This window comes from Sceloporus undulatus, chromosome 3 (genome assembly GCF_019175285.1).
Source record: "Sceloporus undulatus isolate JIND9_A2432 ecotype Alabama chromosome 3, SceUnd_v1.1, whole genome shotgun sequence".
In the NCBI taxonomy this organism is placed as follows: domain Eukaryota; kingdom Metazoa; phylum Chordata; class Lepidosauria; order Squamata; family Phrynosomatidae; genus Sceloporus; species Sceloporus undulatus.
Window position 1 is genome coordinate 274,633,873 of NC_056524.1, and position 22,976 is coordinate 274,656,848.

Here is a 22,976-nt window from a genome sequence, read left to right on the forward strand (position 1 = left end):
ATCACGGGCATGGACCCGGATCTTGGCAGAAGAGGTGGAGAGATATGGTCGGATTTTGGCAATCGACAAGCCTTGGCTGTGGTCTGGATCTGAGGGACACACGACAGAGAAGAGTCAAAGATGAACCAAGACTAAGGGCTTGCTGAACTGGTTGAATAGAATGTTGTCCACAGAGACAGAAAAGGAGAGTGTTAAGGGTGGGCTTAGGAGGAAAGGACAAGAAGCTCCGTCTTGGACATGTTGAGCTTTCAACGCCGATGGCGCATCCACTGCCGAGCAGCTGTAAGGCAGACGAAACTGGCTGTTCAAGCCTTGGAGAAAGTCAGGGGCGGAAAGATACAGCTGGGTGTCATCGGCATAGAGATGGTAGGAAAAACCAAAAGGAGCTAATGAGTTTCCTAAGGACAGTGAGTAGAGAGAGAAAACAGAAGGGGACCCAGAAACAGAACCTGGGGAACTCCAACAGAGAAGGGAACAGGAGAAGAAGTCTGACCCCTGCAACACTGCAAAAGATCTGCCAGACATGTAAGATCTAAACCAGTCGAGAACACAGAGTCTGAGAACCCAAGGTCAGAGAGTATATCAACTAGAAGACAGTGATCGAGGTTTTGTCAAAGCGCTGCAGAAGATCAGAAGGATGAGAACAGAGTAAAGGCCATTAGCCTTGGCCTGTAAAAGGTCATTGGAGATCTTAGTGAGGGCTTTCTCTGTGGATGCTGTTTGGGCGGAAACCAGACTGAAAGGGATCCAGGATGGAGTTGGTTTCAAGAAACTCAAGACAGCCGAGAATTAACAAACCGTCCAAAACCTTAGAAAAGAAGGGAGGAGAAGAGAAATCGGACTAGCTAGACAGAGGGGTCAAGAGAAGGAAATGAGAGCATGTTTGAAGTCTCCATCTGTGGAAATAATCCAAGTTGGCCCCGCTTTAATTGCAACGACTATGGAATCCTGGGAACTGTAGTTCTGTGAGACACTGGGCCTAATCTGTCAGAAGCAGCTCTGGTGTCAGAGCAAACTACATATCCCAGGGTTCCCTCTCTTGCATGGAAGCAGGGCAGGGAGAGTGGGACTTATCCAATGTTCTTTTAATTTGTTGTCTGCTAAGTTTTATTGTTTGAATGTTAAGCTGGATCAATATGTATTCTGTTTGTTTTCTGCGCCAAAGGCGTACATGTATTTTATCTCTTTTAAGGGCTGTATCAATAAAGCTGAATAGTAATGAGAATGATCATAGCCCTCAGGGCCTTCGTTTCCCGGGGGACCCTTTTCGCCCGCGCACCGCCTCCTCCTCCTCCTCCTCCCGGAAGTGGGGCCGGAAGTTGCACGTGGTTTGCTGCCGGGGCCCAGGCGCCACGTGGGCGGCCCAGAAGGATGGCGCTGCTGCCGGCTTCGAACGCCTCCTACGGGGAGCGGGCCTTCTGGGAGGCTCGGTACGCGGCGGCGGCGGCCGAGGAGGAAGGCAGGGCCCCGCCGCCGCCGGGCGAGTGGTTCGGGGGCCTGGAGCGCTTCGGGGGCCTGCTGAAGGCGGAGCTAAGGCCGGGGGACCGCCTCCTCGTCCTGGGTGGGTCAGCCCCCGTCCTCCTTTCCCCGGACGCGCCCTGCATTCCAACGCCGCCTCTCCAAGAAGAAGTCCAAAGCCGGGCCTCTTTTTCCCGGACGCGTCCTACATCCCATCGCCGCCTCCTCCTCCCCAGGAGGCCTTCCGAAATAGTCTCCATTCAGGGTAGCCAGAAGCGCCCTCCCTTTCCCGGACGCGTCCTCCATTTCGAGCTTCTGTCCAGGAGGCCTTGCAGCATGGCTTCCCTTTGGAGCAGGGCTGAGGCTGCCCAGGACCCTCCCGTCCCCGAAGCAGGCTGCCTCTCCGCCCAGCAGGAAGGCCGGTGCTCTTTGGCCCGGAGGAGAGCCCTGCAGCTCAGGCAGCCTTTGAGCAGGGAAGGAGCTTGCTTTCTGCTGCTCCAGAGAATGAATGGGACCCAATGGAGCAATGGATTGAAGAGAAAGGAAAAGAGAGTCCAGCTCAACATTAGGAGGACCTTCCTGGGAGGAAGGGCTGCCCCAGAGTGGAACACAATGGAGAGCGACAGAGTCCCAGGGCATGCTTTGTTGGAGAGTTCCTGCATGGCAGAGGAAAGGGCCCTTCTTCGGGGGTCTCTTCCAACTCTAGGATTCTACCTCTCTCAAGGCCCCATCAGATCCCATCGGATCTTGGAAGCTAAGCAAGGCCAGCCCCAATTTGTGCTTGGATGGGAGACCTCTGCTGAATCCCCTGGGCAAGATAGCGCCTGCATTTCAGAAGAAGGAACTGGCAGAAGCACCTAACAAAACACTATCCAATTCATGGGGTCACCCCAAGCCGACAGACAGCTGGAAGCACTTGAATACAGACGCATAGGGTGCGCCTGCACTAGAGAAATAGTCCAGTTTGACACCACTTGAACTGCCAGGGCTTCATGCTATACGATCCCGGGATTTGTCGTTTTGTCAGGCCCCAGGGCTCTTTGGGAAAGAAGGCTGAAGACCTTGTCAAACTACATAGAATGGCACTTAAAGTGCTGCCAGACTGCTTGATGTTTTACCTTAGAATAGATGCAGCAAGAGAGGCCAAGGGAGCCATGGGACTCATTCAACTGTGAAGCCATCAGGACTCTTTAAAACTAAAATGGAAACGCAAGCAGTGTTTCGAGATCAGATCTTGCATTTGCTTTCAAGAAATCAAATGGTCCCATTCTTTTTTAGTTTAAAGGATTGAGAAATGCATGTTGCTAAGGCCCCTGGCTCCCCTTCCCCAAAGGGACTGCCCTGAACCATAGAGGCTTGATGTTGGGCTATAACTCTGGAGATCAAGGTTTTCATTCCCCACGCAACCATAGAAACCCACTGGGTGACCTTGGGCGAGTCACACTCTCTCAGCCCAGAAAACCCTGAGACAGATTCACCTTAGGGTTGCCATAAGTCCAAAACGACTTGAAGGCACACAACAGCAAACCTCCCTTAGGTGCAGATGCTGCATCAAATGTCCCCAGGCAGCAATTACTCTGTTCCCTAAAGAGATGATAAAAAGTCTTAGCCTGCATCCGCACTGCAGGAATAATCCAGTTTGACTCCATTTTAACTGCCATGGCTCCATCCGGCAGATTTCTGGGATTTGTAGTTATGTCCAGTGCCAGCATTCAATGGCAAGAAGGCTGAAGACCTTCTAAATCCCTCAGAAACAATCTAGTTTGACAGCACTTGAACTGCTGTGGCTCAGTGTTATGGAATCCTGGGAACTGTAGTTTGTTGTGGCACCAGAGCACTCTAACAGAGAAGGATAAGTATCCCACAAACCTACAGATCCCAGGATTCCATTGCATTGAGCCATGGCAGTTAAAACAGTGTCAGATTGCATTATTTCTGCAGTACGGATGCGGCCTGAGAGTCTCGCTCACAGTGACAAGAAGCTGTTGAACTAACGTTGTTGTTGTGTCTCTTGATGTATGGTGACCCTAAGGCAAAGCTGTCATGGGGTATTTCTTGGCAAGATTTGTTCAGAGGAGGTTTGGCCTGCCTTCCCCTGAGAAGGCTGAGAGAGTGTGACTCATTGTCCAAGGTCGCCCAGTGGGCTTCATGGCTATGAATCCCCATCATCTCTAAGCGGTTCAGGCGGAGAGCTCTGGAGGCTACAAAGATGCTCTTTGCGGTTCAGCCACCAGAGGGCAGCAGAAGCACATGGTGGATCCATTGCTGCATAGCCCTCAGTGGACAGTCTTCTTTGCTGTTGTTTAGCATCAGTCCTTCCATTGCCCTAAGGTCCGAATCCTAGAGCTGGAAGAGACCCCAAGAAGGGCCCTGATCCAGTCCAACCCCCTTCTTCTGCCATGCAGGAACTCTCCATCAAAGCACCCCCATTTTGACAGATGGCCATCCAGCCACTGCTTAAAGACAGCCTCCAAAGAAGGAGACACCACTATAATCTCCGAGGAAGAAGTGTGTTCCACTGTCAAACAGCCCTTACTCTCAGGGCATTCCTCCTAATGTTGAGCTGGAATCCCTTTCCCTGTATCTTAAATCCACTCCTCCACTGTGTCCTATTCTCTGGAGCAGCAGAAAACAAGCTTGCTCCCTCTTCAATATGACATCCCTTCAAGTATTTCAACAAGGCTATCATATCACCTCTTAGCCATCTCTTCTCCAGGCTCAACATACATGTAAGGCTTTAAAGGTAATACCCAACACTTTGTACTTTGCTGGGAAATAATCCAGTATGACACCACTTTAACACCATGGAAACTAATTGGTAGCTATGCCAATTAGGCTCATAAGGGGAGATACAGGCTTCCAGATAGTCTGGATCTGAAGTGGTGTCTGTTGATGATGATGTTACAGTTTGCCTTGAAGTAATTTCTGACTTATGGTGACCCTATCTCAGTGATGGTGAACCTATGGCACACGTGCCAGAGGTGGCACTCAGAGCGCTCTCTGTGGGCACACATGCTATTGCCCTGGCACAGAGTTTGCCAGAGTGTCTTACTAGAAAGCCAGAGGGACGTGGCACTTTGCAATAAATAAGTGGGGCCTGGGTTGCAGTTTGGGCCCTCGGTCTGTAAAAGGTTCTCCATCTCAAGATTTTCTTGGCAAGATTGCGGCTGCATCCGCAGTGCAGAAATAGCCCACTTTGACACCTGCTGCCATATAATCCGCCCCATAGACTCAGGTCCTTTGGTGGACATTTACTCCGGTCGGCCAGAGGGCTTTTTCTCCAGCCGCTCCCAGGTTGTGGAATGACCTGCCGAAAAAGATTTGACAGCGGGATACATTACCCAAATTTAAAACAGCCCTGAAGACCAGTCTCTTCCAGGAGGCTTTTTCAGATGATTTTTAAATGTTGAATTTCAGTGATGGATTTTAATGTGAATTGTCTTGAAATGACTGACCTTCTTGTTCAGAGAGGCAGGCATTTGAAACAGGAGGTTTTAAAGGCTTGCGTGGCTCAGTGCTTTGAAATCCTGGGAGCTGTCATTTGTTGTGGCCCCAGAGCGCTCTGACGGAGAAGGCAAAACCTCGCACAAAACGACGTTTCCTAGGATTCTGTCAACTTGAGCCGTTAATGGCAGTTAAAGTGGTGTGAAACTGGATTATTGCTGCAGTGCGGATGCAGCCTTGTTCAGAAGGGGTTTGCCTTTGCTTTCCTCTGAGGCTGAGAGAGTGTGACTTGCCCAAGGTTACCCAATGGGTTTCCATGGCCAAGCAGGGTTTCGAACCCTGGACTCCAGAGTTGTAGTCCAGCACTCAGACCACTACATTATTCCACCTGGTTTCCAAAACACACTGCAGGAATAATCCAGCTTGAGACTCATTTAACTGCCTGGCTCAATGCTAGGGGATTCTGGGAACTGTTGTTTTGTGAGACATTGAGCCTTCTCTCTCATAGAGCTCTGGCACCACAATAAACTACAATTCCTAGACTCCTTAGCACTGAGCCAGGGCAGTTAAAACCGTCTCAAACTGGATTATTTCTGCCGTGTGTTTTGACCAAAACTGAGATTGGAAATAATGCAATGGTGGAAGAGCAAGATACTGAAGAAGCCAATGAAAAGGAGCATCAGTCCCCCGTTCCCAAACCCAGACCCTCTTTTGGCCTCTTGTTGTCTGAAGCCGTCTGTCGGGATTTTTCCAAGGCTGACTCAGGCTTTTCATGCCGAGGGTTTGCATAGTAAGAACGCTGTGGAATAAGAGCAACTCCAGTTTGGCATCTGGCGTGAAGACGTTATGCAGATTCTTAATTGCACGAGCCTTAAATATTCATGGGAGCTTTGGCTGCCTGCCTCCGGCATAAAAATATACCTGTTTTAATATTTATCTACAAACCGGGTGCCTTTTAAAATATTATTGCAAGTTTGTGCCGTGCCAAATGAACCTCACCAGAATCCTCAAAACATCCTCATCTGGTAAGGAAGCACTTCTATCCTTCAAGTGATTTTATGAAAGCCCCTTGGCTCTCCTCACCCTCCGAAAAGGAAGAGCGCGGCATTATAGATTTGTGAAATGGCCTTTTTTTGGTGCTGTACAGGCTCTTAGACAGAGCTAACAGAGAATGATCATTGAATTGCAGGCTCATAGATTTGGGAGGGACCCAAAGGGCCATCTATTCCAGCCCTTTGCCAAGGCAAGAATCCACAGATAAGCATCCCTGTTTCCAACCTCTATTTAAAACCCTGCAATCACTCATAATCCTAAAATGATACCATTTTCTCCAGTTGGTCAGTTTTTGCAAGTAGAGTTGTTTTGCGCGGTTGGAATTTACGCATGGTATCTTAATAGTTTTTAGAGAACCAGTCTATGCTGTTGGAATAATGCAGTTTGACACCACTTGAAGTGCTGTAGCTCCATACTATGGAATCGTGGGATTTGTAGTTTTACGGGGTCTTTAGCTTTCTCTGCCAAAGAGTGCTGGTGCCTCACCAAACTCCCAGCTCCCAGGACTTTGGAGGATGGAGCCATGGCAGTTAAAGTGGTGTCAAACTACATTATTCTTGCAATGTAGATGCACTCCAAGTCTCCAGTTCTCAAGAATGTGAGAGAGCCAGTCATCTGTCCTCTAGACTTCAAGCATGCTTGACTAGATGCTGGTGGTATATGCAAAAGACAGTTGTTGTTGTTGTTGTGTGCCTTCATGAACCTTCCATGGGGTTTCCTTGGACTTGTTCAGAGGAGCTTTGCTATTACCTTCACCTGAAGCTGAGAGAGTGTGACTCCTTGCCCAAGGTCACCCAGTGGGTTTAGATGGCTGAGCTGGGAATCGAACCCTGCTCTCCAGAGTTGTAGCCCAACAGTCAAACCACTATGACCTGCTGTGTGTCTGAAAGGCTGAACCCTCATGGCTATCTTGAGGGGAGAGAAGCAGGCAAGAAACAACAGGCCTCCGCCTGCCAAGTTGAAGAGCCCTCCCCCGACCACCATCTTGAGGGGAGAGAAGCAGGCAAGAAACAACAGGCCTCCGCCTGCCAAGTTGAAGAGCCCTCCCCCGACCACCATCTTGAGGGGAGAGAAGCAGGCAAGAAACAACAGGCCTCCGCCCCTGCAAGTTGAAGAGCCCTTTCCCCCCGACCACCACTTGAGGGGAGCCGACGCAGGCAAGCAAACAACAGGCCTCCCGCCAATTGACAAGCCCTCCCCCCGACCCACCATCTGCGGGGGAGCAGCAAGCACCCCGCCTCCAAGAACCCCCCCCCGACCACCACAACATCCGCCTCTGCCTGCCAAGTTGAAGAGCCCACCCCGACCTCCCTCTTGAGGGGAGCAACAGGGCAGCAAACACCAGGCCCCTGCCTGCCAATGAAGACCCTCCCCTGACCTCCATCTTGAGTCTTGCACCCATAATTGTCCACCTTTACCAGGGACCAAAATGTAGACAAATCCAGACCAAACTGTAGGGCAACTGCAGACCAAACTCAGCCAAATGTAGGACATTTAAGTCCCCCATTTTTCCTTCAATTCCCCATTGGCTGAGTTTTGTCCTGCAGTTGCTCCCAGTTTGGTCTTTTTGTTCCACATTTTGTCCCTGGTAAACGTGACATTATGGCACCCCCGCACAAAACAGCAAAACAACAGCCCCCGCCTGCCAGTTGAACAGCCCTCCCTGACTCCACTTGAGGCGAGAGAAGCAGGCAAGCAACAACAGGCCTCCGCCTGCCACGTGAAGCAGCCCTCCCCGCCCACCATCCTTGGGGGAGAAGCAGGCAAGAAACAACAGCCTCCCGCCTGCCATGAAGCCCCCCCACCACCCTCTGAGGGAGAGCAAGCAGGCAACGAAACACAGCCTCCACCACATTGAAGAGCCCTCCCCCGACCACCACTTGCGGGCGGAGACCAGCACGAAAGACAACACGGCCTCTCCTGCCCCATTGAAGAGCCCTCCCCCCTCCTCTTGGGGGAAGACAGCCAGCAAGAAACACAGCCCTCCGCCAACCACGACGAACAGCCCCCCCCCCCGACCAACCATCTGAGGGGGCCGAGCAACACAAGAAACCAACCGCCTCTGCCTGCCAAGTTGAAGACCTCCCCCCCCCCCACCCTCCCCATCTGAGGGAGAGAAGCAGCCAAGAACAACAGGCCTCCCCCCCTACCAAGAAGAAGAGCCCTCCCCCGACTCCTCCTTGAGGGAGAGAACGCAGGCAAGAAACCACAGGCCCTCCGCCTGCCAAGTGAGACCCCCCCCCGAACCCCATCTTGAGGGGAGAGAAGCAGGCAAAAACAACAGGCCCGCCTACCAAGAGAAGAGCCCTCCCCGACCCTCTTGAGGGGGAGAAGCAGGCAAAAAACAGGCCTCCGCCTGCAAAGTTGAAGAGCCTCCCCCCGACCACCATCTGAGGGGAGAGAGAAACGCGAGAAGCATCAGAAGAGAAACAACAGGCCTCTCGCCTGCCAAGTTGAGGCCCTCCCCCGACCACCATTTTGAGGGGAGAGAATCAGGCAAAGAAACAACAGGCCTCCGCTGCCAAGTTGAGAAGACCCTCCCCCACCACCATCTTGAGGGAGAGAAGCAGCAAGAAACCACAGGCCTCTGCCTGCCAAGTGACGAGCCCTCCCCACCACCATCTTGAGGGAGGAGAAGCAGGCAGAACACAGGCCTCGCCTGCCAAGTTGAAGAGCCCTCTCCCCGACCGACCATCTGAGGGAGAGAAGACAGCAGGCAAGCAACAAACAGGCCTCCGCCTGCCCAGTTGAAGAGCCCTCCCCGCCCAACCACACTTGAGGGAGAAGCAGGCAGGAAACAAACAGGCCTCTGCCTGCCAAGTGAGAGCCCTCCCCGACCCACATCTTGAGGGGAGAGAGAAGCCGGCAGAAACAACAGGCCTCCGCCTGCCAAGTTGAAGCCCTCCCCCGACCACCATCTTGAGGGGAGGAGGAAGAAGCACAGAACAACGCCTCCGCCGCCAAGTTGAAGAGCCCCCCCCGACCTCCATCTTGAGGGGAGAACAGCAAGCAGAACAAACAGGCCTCGCCTGCCAGTTGACGAGCCCTCCCCCGACCCCCATCTTGAGGGGAGAGAAGCAGGCAAGACACACAGGCCTCCGCCTGCCAAGTTGCAAGAGCCCTCCCCGACCACCCATCTGAGGGGAGAGAGCAGCAGAGAAAACAACAGCCTCTGCCTGCCAAGTGAGAGCCCTCCCCCGACCTCCATCTTGGGGAGAGACGCAGGCAGAAAACAGCCTCCGCCTGCAATGAAGAGCCCCCCCGACCCCATTGAGGGGAGGAGGGAAGCAGGCAGAAACAACAGGCCCTGCCTGCCAAGTTGAAGAGCCCTCCCCCGACCACCATCTTGAGGGGAGAGAAAGAGGCAAGAACAACAGGCCTCCGCTGCCAAGTTGAAGAGCCCTCCCCCACCACCCCATCTTGAGGAGAGGAAGAACAGAAGCAAGAAACAACAGGCCTCGCCTGCCAGTTGAAGAGCCTCCCCCGACCACCATCTTGAGGGAGAGAGCAGGCAGAAAACAACAGGCCTCTGCCTGCCAGTTGAGAACCCTCCCCCACACCACCATCTTGAGGGGGAGAAGCAGGCAAGAAACACGGCCTCCGCCTGCCAAGTTGAAGAGCCCTCCCCGACACCATCTGAGGGAGAGAAGCAGGCAGAACAACACAGGCCTCTGCCTGCCAAGTTGAAGAGCCCTCCCCGACCACCACTTGAGGGAAGAAGCAGGCAAGAAAACAACAGGCTCGCCTGCCAAGTTGAAGAGCCCTCCCCGACCACCCTCTTGAGGGGAGAGAAAGGCAACGAAACAACAGGCCTCTGCCGCCAAGTGAAGAGCCCTCCCCGACCACCACTTGGGTAGAGAAGAAGCAGAACAACAGCCTCCGCCTGCCAAGTGAAGACCCTCCCCGACCCCATCTTGAGGGGAGAGAGCCGGCAAGAAACAACAGGCTCCGCCTGCCAAGTTGAAGAGCCCTCCCCTGACCTCCATCTTGAGGGAAGACAGCAGGCAAGAAACAACAGGCCCTGCCTGCCAAGTTGAAGAGCCCTCCCCGACCCCATCTTGAGGGAGAGAAGCAAGCAGAAACACGGCCTCCGCCTGCCCCAAGGAAGAGCCCCCCCCCCCCCCCGACCCCATCTTGAGGGGAGGAGAAGCAGGCAAGAAACAACAGGCCTCCGCCTGCCAGTTGAAAGCCCCTCCCCGACCACATCTTGAGGGGAGAGAAGCAGCAAGAAACAACAGGCCTCTGCCTGCCAAGTTGAAGAGCCCACCCCGACCCCATCTTGGGGAGAGAAGCAGGCAGAAAACAACAGGCCCCCTGCCTACAGTTGAAGAGCCCTCCCCGACTCCATCTTGAGGGGAGAGAGCAGGCAAGAAACAACAGGCCTCGCCTGCCAAGTTGAAGCCCCCCCGACCTCCATCTTGAGGGGAGAGAAGCAGGCAAGAAACAACAGGCCTCTCGCCTGACCAAGTTGAAGAGCCCTCCCCCGACCCCATCTTGAGGGGGGAAAGCAACGAAGAACAACAGGCCTCGCCTGCCAAGTTGAAGAGCCCTCCCCCACCACCTCTTGAGGGCGAGAGCAAGAAGCAGGCAGAAACAACACAGGCCTCCGCCTGCCAAGTGTAGGCCCCTCCCCCGACCACCATCTTGAGGGAGAGAAGCAGCAAGAAGAAACACAGCCTCCGCTGACCAAGTTGAAGAGCCCTCCCCCGACCACCATCTGAGGGGAGGAAGCAGGCACAAGAAACACAGCCTCTGCCTGCCACGTTGAAGAGCCCCCCCGACCACCATCTTGAGGGGGAGAGAAGCAGGCAAGAAACAACAGGCCTCTGCTGCCAAGTGAGAGCCTCCCCGACCCCCTCTTGAGGGGGAAGCAAGCAGGCAAAAAACAACAAGCCTCTGCTGCCAAGTGAAGAGCCCTCCCCCGACCACCATCTTGGGGAGAGACGCCAGTTTTTTTTTTTTTTTTTTGTTTTTGTTTTTTTTTGTTTTCCTTGTTGTTATCTCTGCAATGTATGCGTAAACCCGCTTGTCCGTAGAAAAGCGGTATACATATAAACATATATTATATTATTATTATTATTATTATTATTCTTATCTTATTATTATTATTATCCGCTACCTTTGGTAGTCCACGCTTGGCTTGCTTGCTTCCGTCATGCTTTGCCCACAGTCTCTGCTTAGCCACATAGTAATTTGCATTGGCGAGGCAAAGTGACCATGGTTGGGGCTTGCCTTGCAGAAGGGCTTGGCTTTACTGCCAGCCTGGCCCCTAGGCAGTCTTGCCACCGAATCACCATCCCACAACCATGAGACCTAACAATTTTACCTCTCCGTCCCTCACAGCTACTTCTTAGTTGCACGCCTCCACTGTCCCACTTTGGCAGGTTACAGTCCCGATTAACCTCCCCCGTCACTCCCACTTTTTGCACTGCTTTTCGGGTGACCTCATTCCTCCGCCACTTTTGTCCTCTGCTTGGGTTTGAAGCTGCCCAAGGTGCTGTAACTGGCCGCGAGGAAAAGAGAGGAAAGGTAGGCTCTCCCTCCCCAGAGCCCCTCCGCAAAGCCAACTGCTGCGCCTCTCTCCTTCTCTTCCTTCCTCACATACAGTTCTCTCTATTCATAGAATCATAGAATTGGAAGAGACCCCGGGCGGCATCCAGTCCATCCCATTCTCCCATGCCGGAAACCACAATCCCAGGCTCCCGTGCAGATTGTCATCCGCCCTCTGTTTATAGGCTTCCAAAGAGGCGACCTCCCACTACACTCCATTAGGGAGGCGGCGTTCTCTTACATCAGAAGCTTTCCTACTTTAGATGGACCCTCTTTCCTGAGCTTCATCCATTGCTCCCTTGTGTCCTTTCTCTGAGCAGCTGAAAACAAGCCTTACCCACTCCATATCATCCCTTCAAATGTAAATAGGCTGCAATTGCCCTCTTAACCTTCTCCAGGCTAAACACCTCCAGCTCCCCTAAGTCTCTCCCATAGGCTTCTGTTTCCAGGCCCTCACAATTTTTTTGCCTTCCTTGGACACATGGCTCCATTTCTCAGTATCCCTTGAATTGTGGGCTCAGAACTGGCAACGGCGTTTTTCCGGTGGGCCCAGACAAAAGCAGCAGAGTGGCCACTATACATCTCTTGACCAAATAGATCATGCCTCTGGGGTTGCTTGGCCACACATGGCCCGGTTTGTGAAACATTTAATATGCCAACTGGCCGGCAGCCGGGACAGGAATGCTTCCAGAAGCAAAAATCAATCTGTTGTTGCTTTTCCCTTCCCCAGAAAGCCACACCTCTGCGCGTCAGCTAACGGCTCACACTTGCAGGCCCTCGGAGACGCCCTTGGACTCTTCTGCGCGTACACCCAAACAGAGGCGGGATGACCACGCGGGGAACTAAAATAATAAAATAAAAAACATAATAACACTTTTTTATGACCGCTGTTCCAAAACAGATCAAGCGGTGTACAACGACCAAAACCCAAATCAATCAACATAAAACATAAACTTACAATCCTAATCAATGATAAAACTACTAACATTACAATTAAAAACCATTACAACCATACAACTATACAACCCAATACAAACTACTGATAAAACCATGTGCATATCGAGGGAAAACAATATCAGGATACATGGGGGAAAGCCTGTTGAAAAAGAAAGTCTTGAGTTTCTTTCTAAAAAGGTCTAGGGAGGTGACGGAGCGGAGCTCGTCGGGGAGCGTGTTCCAAATCTGCGGGGCTGAGATGGAGAATGCCCTTTGTGAGGTCGATGTATATCTCGTCTTCGAGACTCTCTACAGATGCTTCCCGACCGACCTGAGAGTGCGGGGCGGATTGTACGGGGAGAGGCAGTCCTCCAAGTACTCTGGGCCCAAGCCATTTAGGGCTTTATAGGTAATAACCAACACCTTGTATTGGGCTCGGAAGCGAATGGGCAGCCAGTGTAGATCTTGCAGAATAGGTGTTACATGGTTAGCCCTGGAACATCCAGTGACCAGCCTTGCTGCCATGTTCTGTACTAATTGAAGCTTCCGGGTTTGGTACAAAGGTTGCCCCATGTAGAGAGCATTACAGAAATCCAATTGAGAGGTTACCAGAGCATGTACCACAGTTTCAAGGTCCCTCTGGCCTAGGTAGGGTCGCAGCTGGCATATCAGCCGAAGCTAATAACAGGCGCTTCTGACCGTCGCATCACCTGAGAAGTCAGTGGAGCAATGAGTCCAAAAGCACCCCCAGACTACGAACTGAGCCCTTCAGGGGGAGCGTGACCCCATTCAGGACAGGTGGACAAATTTCCTTTCCCGGGCCAGGGGAACCTATCACGAGGACTTCCGTTTTCTCTGGATTCAAGCTGAGTCTGTTTTCCCTCATCCAGCCCATTACTGTCTCCAAGCAGGCATTTAGAGGAGTGACGCCATCCCTAGTCACTTCATCAGTCGGAGACACAGAGAAGCATATTTGGGTGTCATCAGCGTACTGATAACACCGCGCCCCGTGTCTCCGGATGATCTCTCCCAGCGGTTTCATGTAAATGTTAAATAGCATGGGGGACAGAATGGCTCTTTGAGGGATGATTGGATTAAGAGTTCCTGCATGGCAGAATGGGGTTGACTGGATGGCCCTTTTTGGAGTCTCTTCCAACTCTAGGATTCTATGAAAATTCAGACATGAGTTTTAATAACAAGTACAACCCTGCCACTCATTTTTGGAACCGTCTCATCCGGGGGTCAGAAAGAGCAAAGGATCTTTAACTGGGTTTTTCTGTGCGCCTTTTTGGGTGGCCTGGGAAAGGTATTGCCACAGTAGTAAAGGTAATGCCACAGTATGGGTTTGGGGATTTTTCTTGCAGAGCGATATTGATGTGCCTGCCTTCGCTTGCCTAGTGGGAGTGTGTCTGTGAGCATGTGTTACTTTGCTGGGTCTCTGCAGAGCGGTGCGCTTTCCACATCCCTCCAGCCTGATGGTAACCAGCAAATTAAGAGACTCCTCCTGGCTTTCCTCTGAGCCTGCCTTAATCCCACCTGATGCTTTGTCTTTCTGATCTGATTGCGGCCGCTGGAGCTTTTAACCTGGTCCTTCCCATATCTGCTCCAGGGAGGGAGGCCAGGGTTCCCAAGCAGGTTGGGATTAGCAGGGGTCTAATCGCCTGATCCTGTTAGAGTCCCGGCTGCCTGATGTGTGATTAACAGGAGCCCAGTCTGGCCCTGGCTGGAAAACGTAGCGTCGAAGGGGAGAGAACATGGAGGGAGCCTAAACGCCAGATGGGGCAGTCCAGGGGAGAGGAGGCTGTGGCGCTTGTTTTGTGACAGGAATGGTTTCCAGAGAGGCAGCTGCGTGGTTTGAGCCTCGGACTAGGATCAGGGTTCGAGTCCCTCCTCTGCCGTGGAAACACACTGGGTGAGCCTGGGTCTAGAGTCATACACTGATCCAGTTTGACACCGCTTTAACTGGCCTGCCTCAATGCTATGGAATCCTGAGGATCTGCTCTGCTCTGGTGCCACAACATTCCCAGAATTGCATAGCATTGAGCCAGGCAGTTAAAGCGGTGTCAGACCAAATGATTTCAGCAGTGTGGATGCAGCCACTCTCAGCCCCAGAAAAACCCAGTGATAGCTTTGCAGTGGTTCAATGCCTCTATGGCAGCCACTCACTCACAAACCATAAGGTTGCAAGTTCAATACCAGTGAAAGGGCTCCAGCTCAACTCAGGCTTGCATCCTTCCAAGGAGGTGGCTAAAATGAGGACCCAGATTGTTTGTTGGGGGCAATTTGCTTACACTTTGTAAAGTGCTGAGGGAGTGCTTCAGTGCCCTGAGAAGCGGTATAGAAATGCACTTGCTGTTGCTATTAGGGTCGCCATAAATAGGAAAGGTCTTGAAGGCTCACAGCAACAACAGCCATCTTGATCTATTGCAGCAGAAACAACAAAAGAATATCGTAAAGGCAAAGATTGGACAGCATCTGCTTTGAGGGACTACTAGAGCATTTTTGACCAAAAGCCTAGAGTGTGAATTTTACTATTTCTTTATTTCATTTGTATGCTGCCTTTTCCCCAAAAAGGGACCCAAGGCTGCTCACAAAACTCTTTCAAAACAATTCTTTAATTTTTTTTAAAATAACCTAGTTAAAACGGTATAAAGTTAAGATTAAAAACATACAAAAGCATTTATTTCATTGTTATTTACTTCAGTTGCCAGATCTCTCTTTTTCTCTCCCGCATACAGACCGATAGGCTGTGGCCACGATCAGAGCTTTAAGAAGTTACTTCTTTGGGTTGCATCGCCCAGAAGAAACCATTCCGCGTGGTCAGTGTCCGCACTGTCTGGAGAGATTCTGGGAATTGTTGTTGATCTTATTTCTAGTCTGCCTTGCCTCTAAACCTGGGACTCAAGGCAGCTTGCCCATGGAAATATTGCAACGACACATGTACAAAACGTCAGCATTAAAACCCAGTTACAGTGGCCTGTCTGCATTTGCTGAGGTTAGGAGCCCAGGACCGCTGTGAATGTGGAAAAACCACAAACACCAAACAAGCTATATTTTTACCTGGGAGAACATCTCTCTAGGAATCTCTGGGTCCTCCAGGGCAACTCTGTGGTCAGCATCTGGATATTTTGATGGTTTTAATGCATTTATCGCTTTTGTTGTATTGTAATTAAGGGAGAGATAATGGGATTATTTTATTATGTTATATGTTGTATTGATTGACGTAAGCCACCACAATCTTACTGGAGAGGCTGCATAGAAATAAATTTAGTAGTAGTAGTAGTAGTAGTAGTAGTAATAGTAACCCCTTTTTTTTCTGGCAGCATCTGTAAGCTGTTTCCTGCATCCTTAAGGACTTGAAATTTGCAAAGTGTAGAAAATAAAATCTTGGAATTAGATTTTGCATGGATGCCAGGCTTGTGGGATCCATATGGATATCTGCTTATCTATGTATCTGCTTAGAAGGCAGCATTACGCACTGTACGTTGTACATTAGGACAAGGGAGTGGGAGGAAGAAAAGGAGAGAAAGGAAAAGCTGGGTCAAAACCCCAGGGGCTGGAGGTGATGCAGGAGAAAGCCCAGAAGGATGGCCTGCCGTTGGGCGTTTGGATCCCAGGGAGTCCCCCACGTCTGTGCAAGTGCCAGGCGTGCCAATCCCCACCCTGGTGAGAATGCAATTAAAGGGCTTTCTGCAACCCACTCATTAAATGCTGCTTCATCTCTAATTAAGCTAATTGTAATCCAAGGCACCCACGCAGCTCTGCTCCCAGCCCCACCAGCCAGTTGTGGCTCCCACTTTTAGTAAGCAACCGAGGAGGAAATGGTTGAGAGGGCAGATTCATTGATCCGTTTTTGGAGTTTTGGAAAGGTAGCATCTGGTTGTTGGACTCAGTTGTTACCCAAAAAAGCACCATGACTGAAGTTGAACCTGAAGTTAGGCATCTTAAATGTCTGGATAGCATGGTAAAGGAAGTGCACTTAATTTTCCAAGGCAACCCTGAAATCTCTGCCACCTTCCATCCCCTCACAATGATTTCTGCTGTATCTTTTCCAGATTGTAAGCTCTTGGGGCCAGGGAATTGCTCTCTCAAATCCATCGTAGATGCCATGTCCATAGATGGTTCTCTATATAACTCCTGGGCCCTATTAGAAAACTAAGCATGGATATTTATGTGGCCAGAAAGTCGTCAGCCATGTACTGGATCTTTGCATTAGTTTTTGGAATACCTTTTGGTGGGCTGTAACCAGAAGCTGCAGACTCATGTGGCAATGGATGTTTTTAGGCTAAACATAACTACTGTTGAACTAGAGTTACTCTGTTCCTGTATTACAGATATCTTACTCCTAGTTACAGAAAAAGTGTAAAGATTTAGTTGTTCTTTGCCTCCAGGTAGCTGTCCCGATAATATTGCTCTCTGTGAAACACTTGGAAATAACTAACCGAGGGCTATGTCTCTTCCAGGCTGCGGGAACAGTGCTCTGAGTTATGACCTCTTCCAACTTGGATATACAAACATCACCAGCATAGACTACTCAGAAGCATGCATCAGAAGCATGAAAAATCGTTATGCCCACTGCCCAGGATTGCACTGGGCAGTGATGGATGCCCGGGCCTTGGCTTTTACGGATGAGAGTTTTGATGTGGTCTTGGAGAAAGGCACTCTGGATTCCATGATGGTGGGAGAAAGGGATCCTTGGACTGTCTCTCAAGAAGCCAAGCTGCTCTTGGACCAAGTGTTAATGGAGGTGAGCTGCCAGAAGTTCTTCTGGCTCATGCATTTCTGGTCCTCTGGATCTGGATGGAAGTATTGTGTACCCCTTAGTTGGGTTTTTGTTGTTGTTAATCACCCTCCAGTCAATCTTGACCCATGGCAACCCTGTGGGTGACACATCTCCAAGACCCCCATCCTCCTCTGTTCTGCTCAACTCCTGCACACTCATATTCATGATCTCTTTAATAGAGTCCTTCCTCTCTTTCTATTGCCCTATCTCTTTCCTAGCATTATTGGTTTTTCCAAGGAGTCGTGCCGTCTCATGATATGTCCAAAGTACAACAGCCTCAGTTTTGTCATCTTGGCTTCCAGGGAGATTTCTGATAGCTTCCTTGAAATCTCAAGCTGATCATGGTTCAGGATGTCAGTTGGGCATCAATACATGGTTTGTCTCTTGTTAGCTGCTCAGCATAGGGGCAGAATCACACTTTGCTCCTGAGAAATCTGTGTTTTCTGTCCTCATGGTTTCAACAACGAGCTTTAAAGATACATCTAAAATTAGATGTGATTCTGAATCAATGCTAGTTAAATTGTGGAGTGTTGGGCTGCTTTGTGAGCTGTGTCTGCAAGGACTTTGCTCTGCATCCTGCATTGAAATACGGCTTTCTCTCTCCTGGCCTTCTGTCATGTTGTCTTAGTCTGTATGCTCCTTGTGTATGTGTAAATCTTCCTCTTGTCATCAGATGGCCCCTTTCTAAACTCCCTCCAAAAAATGCATACATCTCCCAAGTTCTAGAAAAATTAAAATAGCAAATTCAGAGCGAGCAAGGAAATAAAGAGCCAGCGTGGCGCAGTGGTTTGAGCATTGGACTATGACTCTGGAGACCAGGATTCAATTCCTGGCTCAGCCATGAAACCCTTTGAGTGACCCACCTCAGTGGAAGGCAATGGCAATCCTCCTCTGAATTAATCTTGCCAAGAACACCTTGTGATAGGGTTGCCATAAGTCAGAAACTACTTGAAGGCATGCAGCAAAACAACAACAAGGAAATAAACAAAGAAGGAAGTCCATAGAAAGTAGCACCCATTTTATTTTCCTCTGTCAACTAATTTAAACGCAAAATCTGAGTTGGTAGAATCTAGAATTCAAAGATATAGCTGTGTTAGTCTGTAGAATCAGTATGTCAAGAGATCTTGTAGCACCTAGTCATTGAAAGAAAGAAGTTGGCAGCATGAGCTTCCCTAGACTTTTGGTCCAAATGCATCTGAAGAAGTAGACTGAAGTCTAGGAAAACTCATTCTTTCTTACAGTGAGTCTCAAAGGTGCTACAAGATCTCTCTACCTATTGATAGAATGTAGTATATGTAAAGACCTATATGGCTCACTGGTCTAGGCTGCCTGAGAGACTATATAGCCCTATATGAGCCTCTATGGTCTCCAAGAGAGACCCTTTTCTCTGTCCTACTACCATCTCATTCTTGTTTGGTGGAAGCAAGGGAAGGGCCTTCTTGGTAATCGCTCCCAGACTTTGGGCCTAAACAGACAAGCCAAAATAAAGCTACTTTGGAGGTATGCTGTTTAAATGACACACACATCTTAAGAGGCCAGAAGCTGCACCAAAACTGCGCTCCAGTCCTTAATAATAATAATAATAATAAGAAGAAGAAGAAGAAGAAGAAGAATTTTTATTTTTAAACCACTTTTCCACGATGATCAAAGCGGTGTACAAGTAAAAATTGCAATAACAAAATACAGAATACAGAATAAAAATTGCAATACATAAATAAAACTTTCAATAAAAACATCCCAATTATACAAATTAAAACCATCACATCAAAACCAAGCCAGCTGAATACAGTCAATAATACACTACATATAGGGGGGAGTCACATGGTCTCAAGGGACATCGGGGAAGGCTTGCCGAAACAAGAAGGTTTTGAGTCTCTTTTAAAGAGATCCAGGGAGGTGTGGAGCGGAGCTCGTCAGGAAGGATGTTCCAGATCCTAGGGGCCGAGATGGAAAAGGCCCTTTGCGAGGTTGACACATATCTCGTTGTCGGGATCCTCAGCAAATTCTTCCCGACTGACCTGTGCGGGGCGGACTATATGGGGAGAGGCGGTCCTCCAAGTACCCTGGGCCCAAGCCATTTAGGGCTTTATAGGTTATAACCAACACCTTGTATTGTGCCCGGAAAGGAACAGGCAGCCAATGGAGATCATGCACAATCGGCGTTATATGGTCGGCCCTGGGACATCCAGTGACCAACCTAGCTGCCATATTCTGCACTATCTGAAGCATCTGAGTTTGGTACAAGGGTTGCCCCATGTAGAGCACATTACAGAAATGCAACCGAGAGGTTACCAGAGCATGTACCACTGTTTCAAGGTCCTGCCGGTCTAGGTAGGGTCGCAGCTGGCATATCAGCCGAAGCTGATAGCAGGTGCTTCTGACTGTCGCATCCACCTGAGAAGTCAGCTGGAGTGACGAGTCCAGAAGCACCCCCAAGCTGCGAACTGAGTCCTTCAGGGGGAGCATGACCCCATTCAGGACAGGTGGACAAATTTCGCCACCCAGACTGGGAGTGCCTATCACTAGTACTTCCGTTTTCTCTGGGTTCAGACTGAGTCTGTTTTCCCTCATCCAGCCCATTACCGACTCCAAGCAGGCATTTAGAGGAGTGACGACGCCATCCCTAGTCACTTCATCAGTCGGAGACACAGAGAAACATATTTGGGTGTCATCAGCGTACTGATAACACCGCGCCCCGTGTCTCCGGATGATCTCTCCCAGTGGTTTCATGTAAATGTTAAATAGCATGGGGGACAGAATGGCTCCTTGAGGGACACCAGATGTAAGTTCCCTCTTATCGGAGCAGATGTCCCCCAGCTGCACCATCTGGAATCTACCCAAGAGGTAGGAACGGAACCACTGGAGCGCAGTGCCCCCGATCCCTAACTCCCTCAGGCGTTCCAGAAGGATACCATGGTCAATGGTATCGAAGGCCGCTGAGATGTCCAAAAGCACTAACAGGGACACGCTTCCCCTGTCCATGCCCAGACGGAGATCATCGACCAGGGCGACCAGGGCAGTCTCAACTCCATAGCCCGCCCGGAAGCCGGTTTGAAATGGGTCTAGAAAATCTGTTTCATCCACGATCTCTCGAAGCTGGAAAGCAACTGCTCTCTCGATCACCTTCCCCAGAAAAGGCAGCAGCGAAACAGGCTCATAATTATTCCGAATCAGGGGGTCCAGGGAGGGCTTTTTAGTAGAGGTTTTACTACTGCTGATTTTAAGCTAGATGGAAAACGCCCCTCCCTGAAGGATGAATTAATTATACGGCGTAACATGGAAGTTACCACTGTTCCCCCCTGAGCCGCCAGCCATGAAGGACAGGGATCGAGAGAGCATGTTGTCTTCCTAACACTTCGGAGAATCTTGTCCACTTCCTCGGTACTCACAAACTCAAAGTGATCCAGTTTAATGGAGTCACGGAAGCCCTGGAAGCCTCTCTTATAGGATCTGGAGAAATACTGGCGTCGAGATCAGCCCTCAGCCGAGAGATTTTATCCGCAAAGAAGTTGTTAAATTCGTCACAGCAGGCTTTCGATGGTTCTAAAATAGGGTTCGGAGGGGGGCAGATGAGTAAGCTCCCTCACTACCCTGAAACCAGCTCTGCCGGACGCGACCCGCGGACGCAATACGTGCAGCATAAAACAAATGTTTAGCGGCACTTATTGCCACTCCGTAAGCCTTCAAAAGAGACTCAAGGAGTGTCTTGTCGGATAAGTGCTGGTTTCGTCGCCATTTGCGCTCTAGCCGTTACACACGCCCGCTTCCTTCCCTGAGATCTTCCGTTTACCAGGGTTGTTTGTTGGAAGCAGGCCGGAAAGGACACTTGAGAGCGATACGGTGTATAGCCCTGGAAGACCTCCTGTTCCAGATGTTAGGCCAGGGCAAAGCAACAGAGTCGCCATCAGTTCCAACCATATTGCCCTCTAGGGCTTCATCCTAATAGGTCCTCCACCCCTGGGGGGGATTTGGGTAGAAGCCTTGATACGAACCTCGACCAGGAAATGGTCCGTCCATGATAGGGCAGAGATATTAGAGACCTCTGCCCACGGAGTGTCCGTGTCCGTACTAAAGACAACATCGAGAGTATTACCAGCGCAGTGCGTAGGCCCTGAGACCAATTGAGACAGGCCCATGGCAGTCATGGTAGGACTGGAGCATGGCTTTAGTGCATCTTCTGGCCTCTTAGGACTCATGCAGCATTTGAACAGCATACTTCCCAAGTGACCCGAAGTAGCATTAATTTAGACTGTCTGTTCGGACCCTTTGAAACTCTCTCCTTAGGGAGGCTAGGATGAGTCCCTCTTTGCTCTCCTTCCACCAGCAAGTAAAAACATTTGTATTCTGTCAGGCTTTTAGAGATTGACTGGGATGGGCTTTTAATGGTGATGTTGATTTTGTATCAGCACTACATTAGAGCACTTTGGTGGACAATTTGAAATGCCTTTCCCTAAACCCCATGATAGGTTCACCTGAGGGGTTGCCATAATTCAGAAACAACTTGAAGGCACACAGCAATAACGACGAATTGCAAATCCTAGGGCTCCACAATTTGCAAATTATGGCAGTTAAAGTGGAATTATACTGTTACAGCCATGAATGGGCTCCTGGCACAGTGTTCGCATTTGGGTCTGGACGGTGACAAAAATCACTATTGATGGACTACACCAACATTTATTCATCTCCTGGCTCTGTTGTTATTGTTGTGTTGCCTTCAAGTCATTTACGACTTATAGAGACTTAAGGGTTCAGGATCGGGATTTGTTTATAGGGGGTTTGCTACGACCTTCCCGTGAGGCTGAGAGAGTGTAACTTGCTCCAGGTTGCCCAGTGGCTTTCTGTGGCCAAGCTGCGAATCGAACCCTGGTCCCTAGAGTTGTACTGCAGCACCGATACCATTATGCCACATAATTTTAGGAATGTGCAAGCCAACAAAATCCATGCGATCCCCCTCTCTCCAAATGCGTGCCCCTTGCCCTAAGAAGATTTAGGCAGGAATGGCCCCAGTTGCCATAAATGGCTGGTTGCGGATGGCCATATCTCCAGTGCAGAACATCCTTACGTTGGCTGGTTCAGAGTGTTGTTTTGGTGGGATCTGGGGAGATGTTGGTGGGTGAAGCTTTTTAAAATGGTCCCTCCTTAAACTACACCTTGTGTAGGCCTTCCTCGGAGTAGAAGCCTTGCCAAGGAAGAGGGAACGCGTTCTCTGTTTTATTTGGGGATGTTTTCTTCCCTTGTTTTTCTTCCCCCTTCCTTCTCTCCCTTCCTTCGCTTTCCCTCTTGACTCCCAGTTCCATCTCATTAACTGAGCAATTCTCCCTCTTTGTCCCTCCATCGGTTCTGGACCGGCCCTGGTTCTCCCTGTTTCCATGGAAACACTCATCCTCCGTATTGACTGCTAGGCCCTGGCCTTGCGATGGGGACAGGCGATGATGCCTCCAGGCCCTTATTAATTGGGAGGCGGCTGGGTCCAGGGCAGGGGGCTAGATTGGATTTGGCAATGACAGCCGTGTGGGTTTCGGGGCAAGCGGGTAGGGGGGGGGGGGAAGTCAGGAAGCACTGCCTGCACCAGCGGGAAAGTCTCCCCTTTTCCTCCTCCATCAAAGACTGTGCGGATAGGACCTCTCCCCTATTCTGCAGAAAGACACTTCCAGAGTCACCTCTCCGCAATTTTTCTTTTTCCATCTTTGGTTCCAAGAACAGGTTCATTTTTGTGGATGGAGAGCAGTGGAGACAAGGAGTTTAGTTGACA

At 50.2% G+C, this 22,976-nt stretch overlaps 1 protein-coding gene across 1 annotated transcript in view; it reads left to right on the forward strand.

Moving 5' to 3' along the window:
• Positions 1-1,341: 1,341 nt before the first annotated feature.
• The window catches only part of EEF1AKMT4 (EEF1A lysine methyltransferase 4), a 35,479-nt gene continuing 13,844 nt past the window's right edge, over positions 1,342-22,976 (forward strand). Inside the window, exons 1-2 of the mRNA XM_042459888.1 lie at positions 1,342-1,561; positions 16,905-17,188. Of these exons, the coding sequence (XP_042315822.1) occupies positions 1,372-1,561; positions 16,905-17,188 (474 nt within the window). The 5' untranslated portion in view covers positions 1,342-1,371. The remainder of the gene's footprint in view (positions 1,562-16,904; positions 17,189-22,976) is intronic.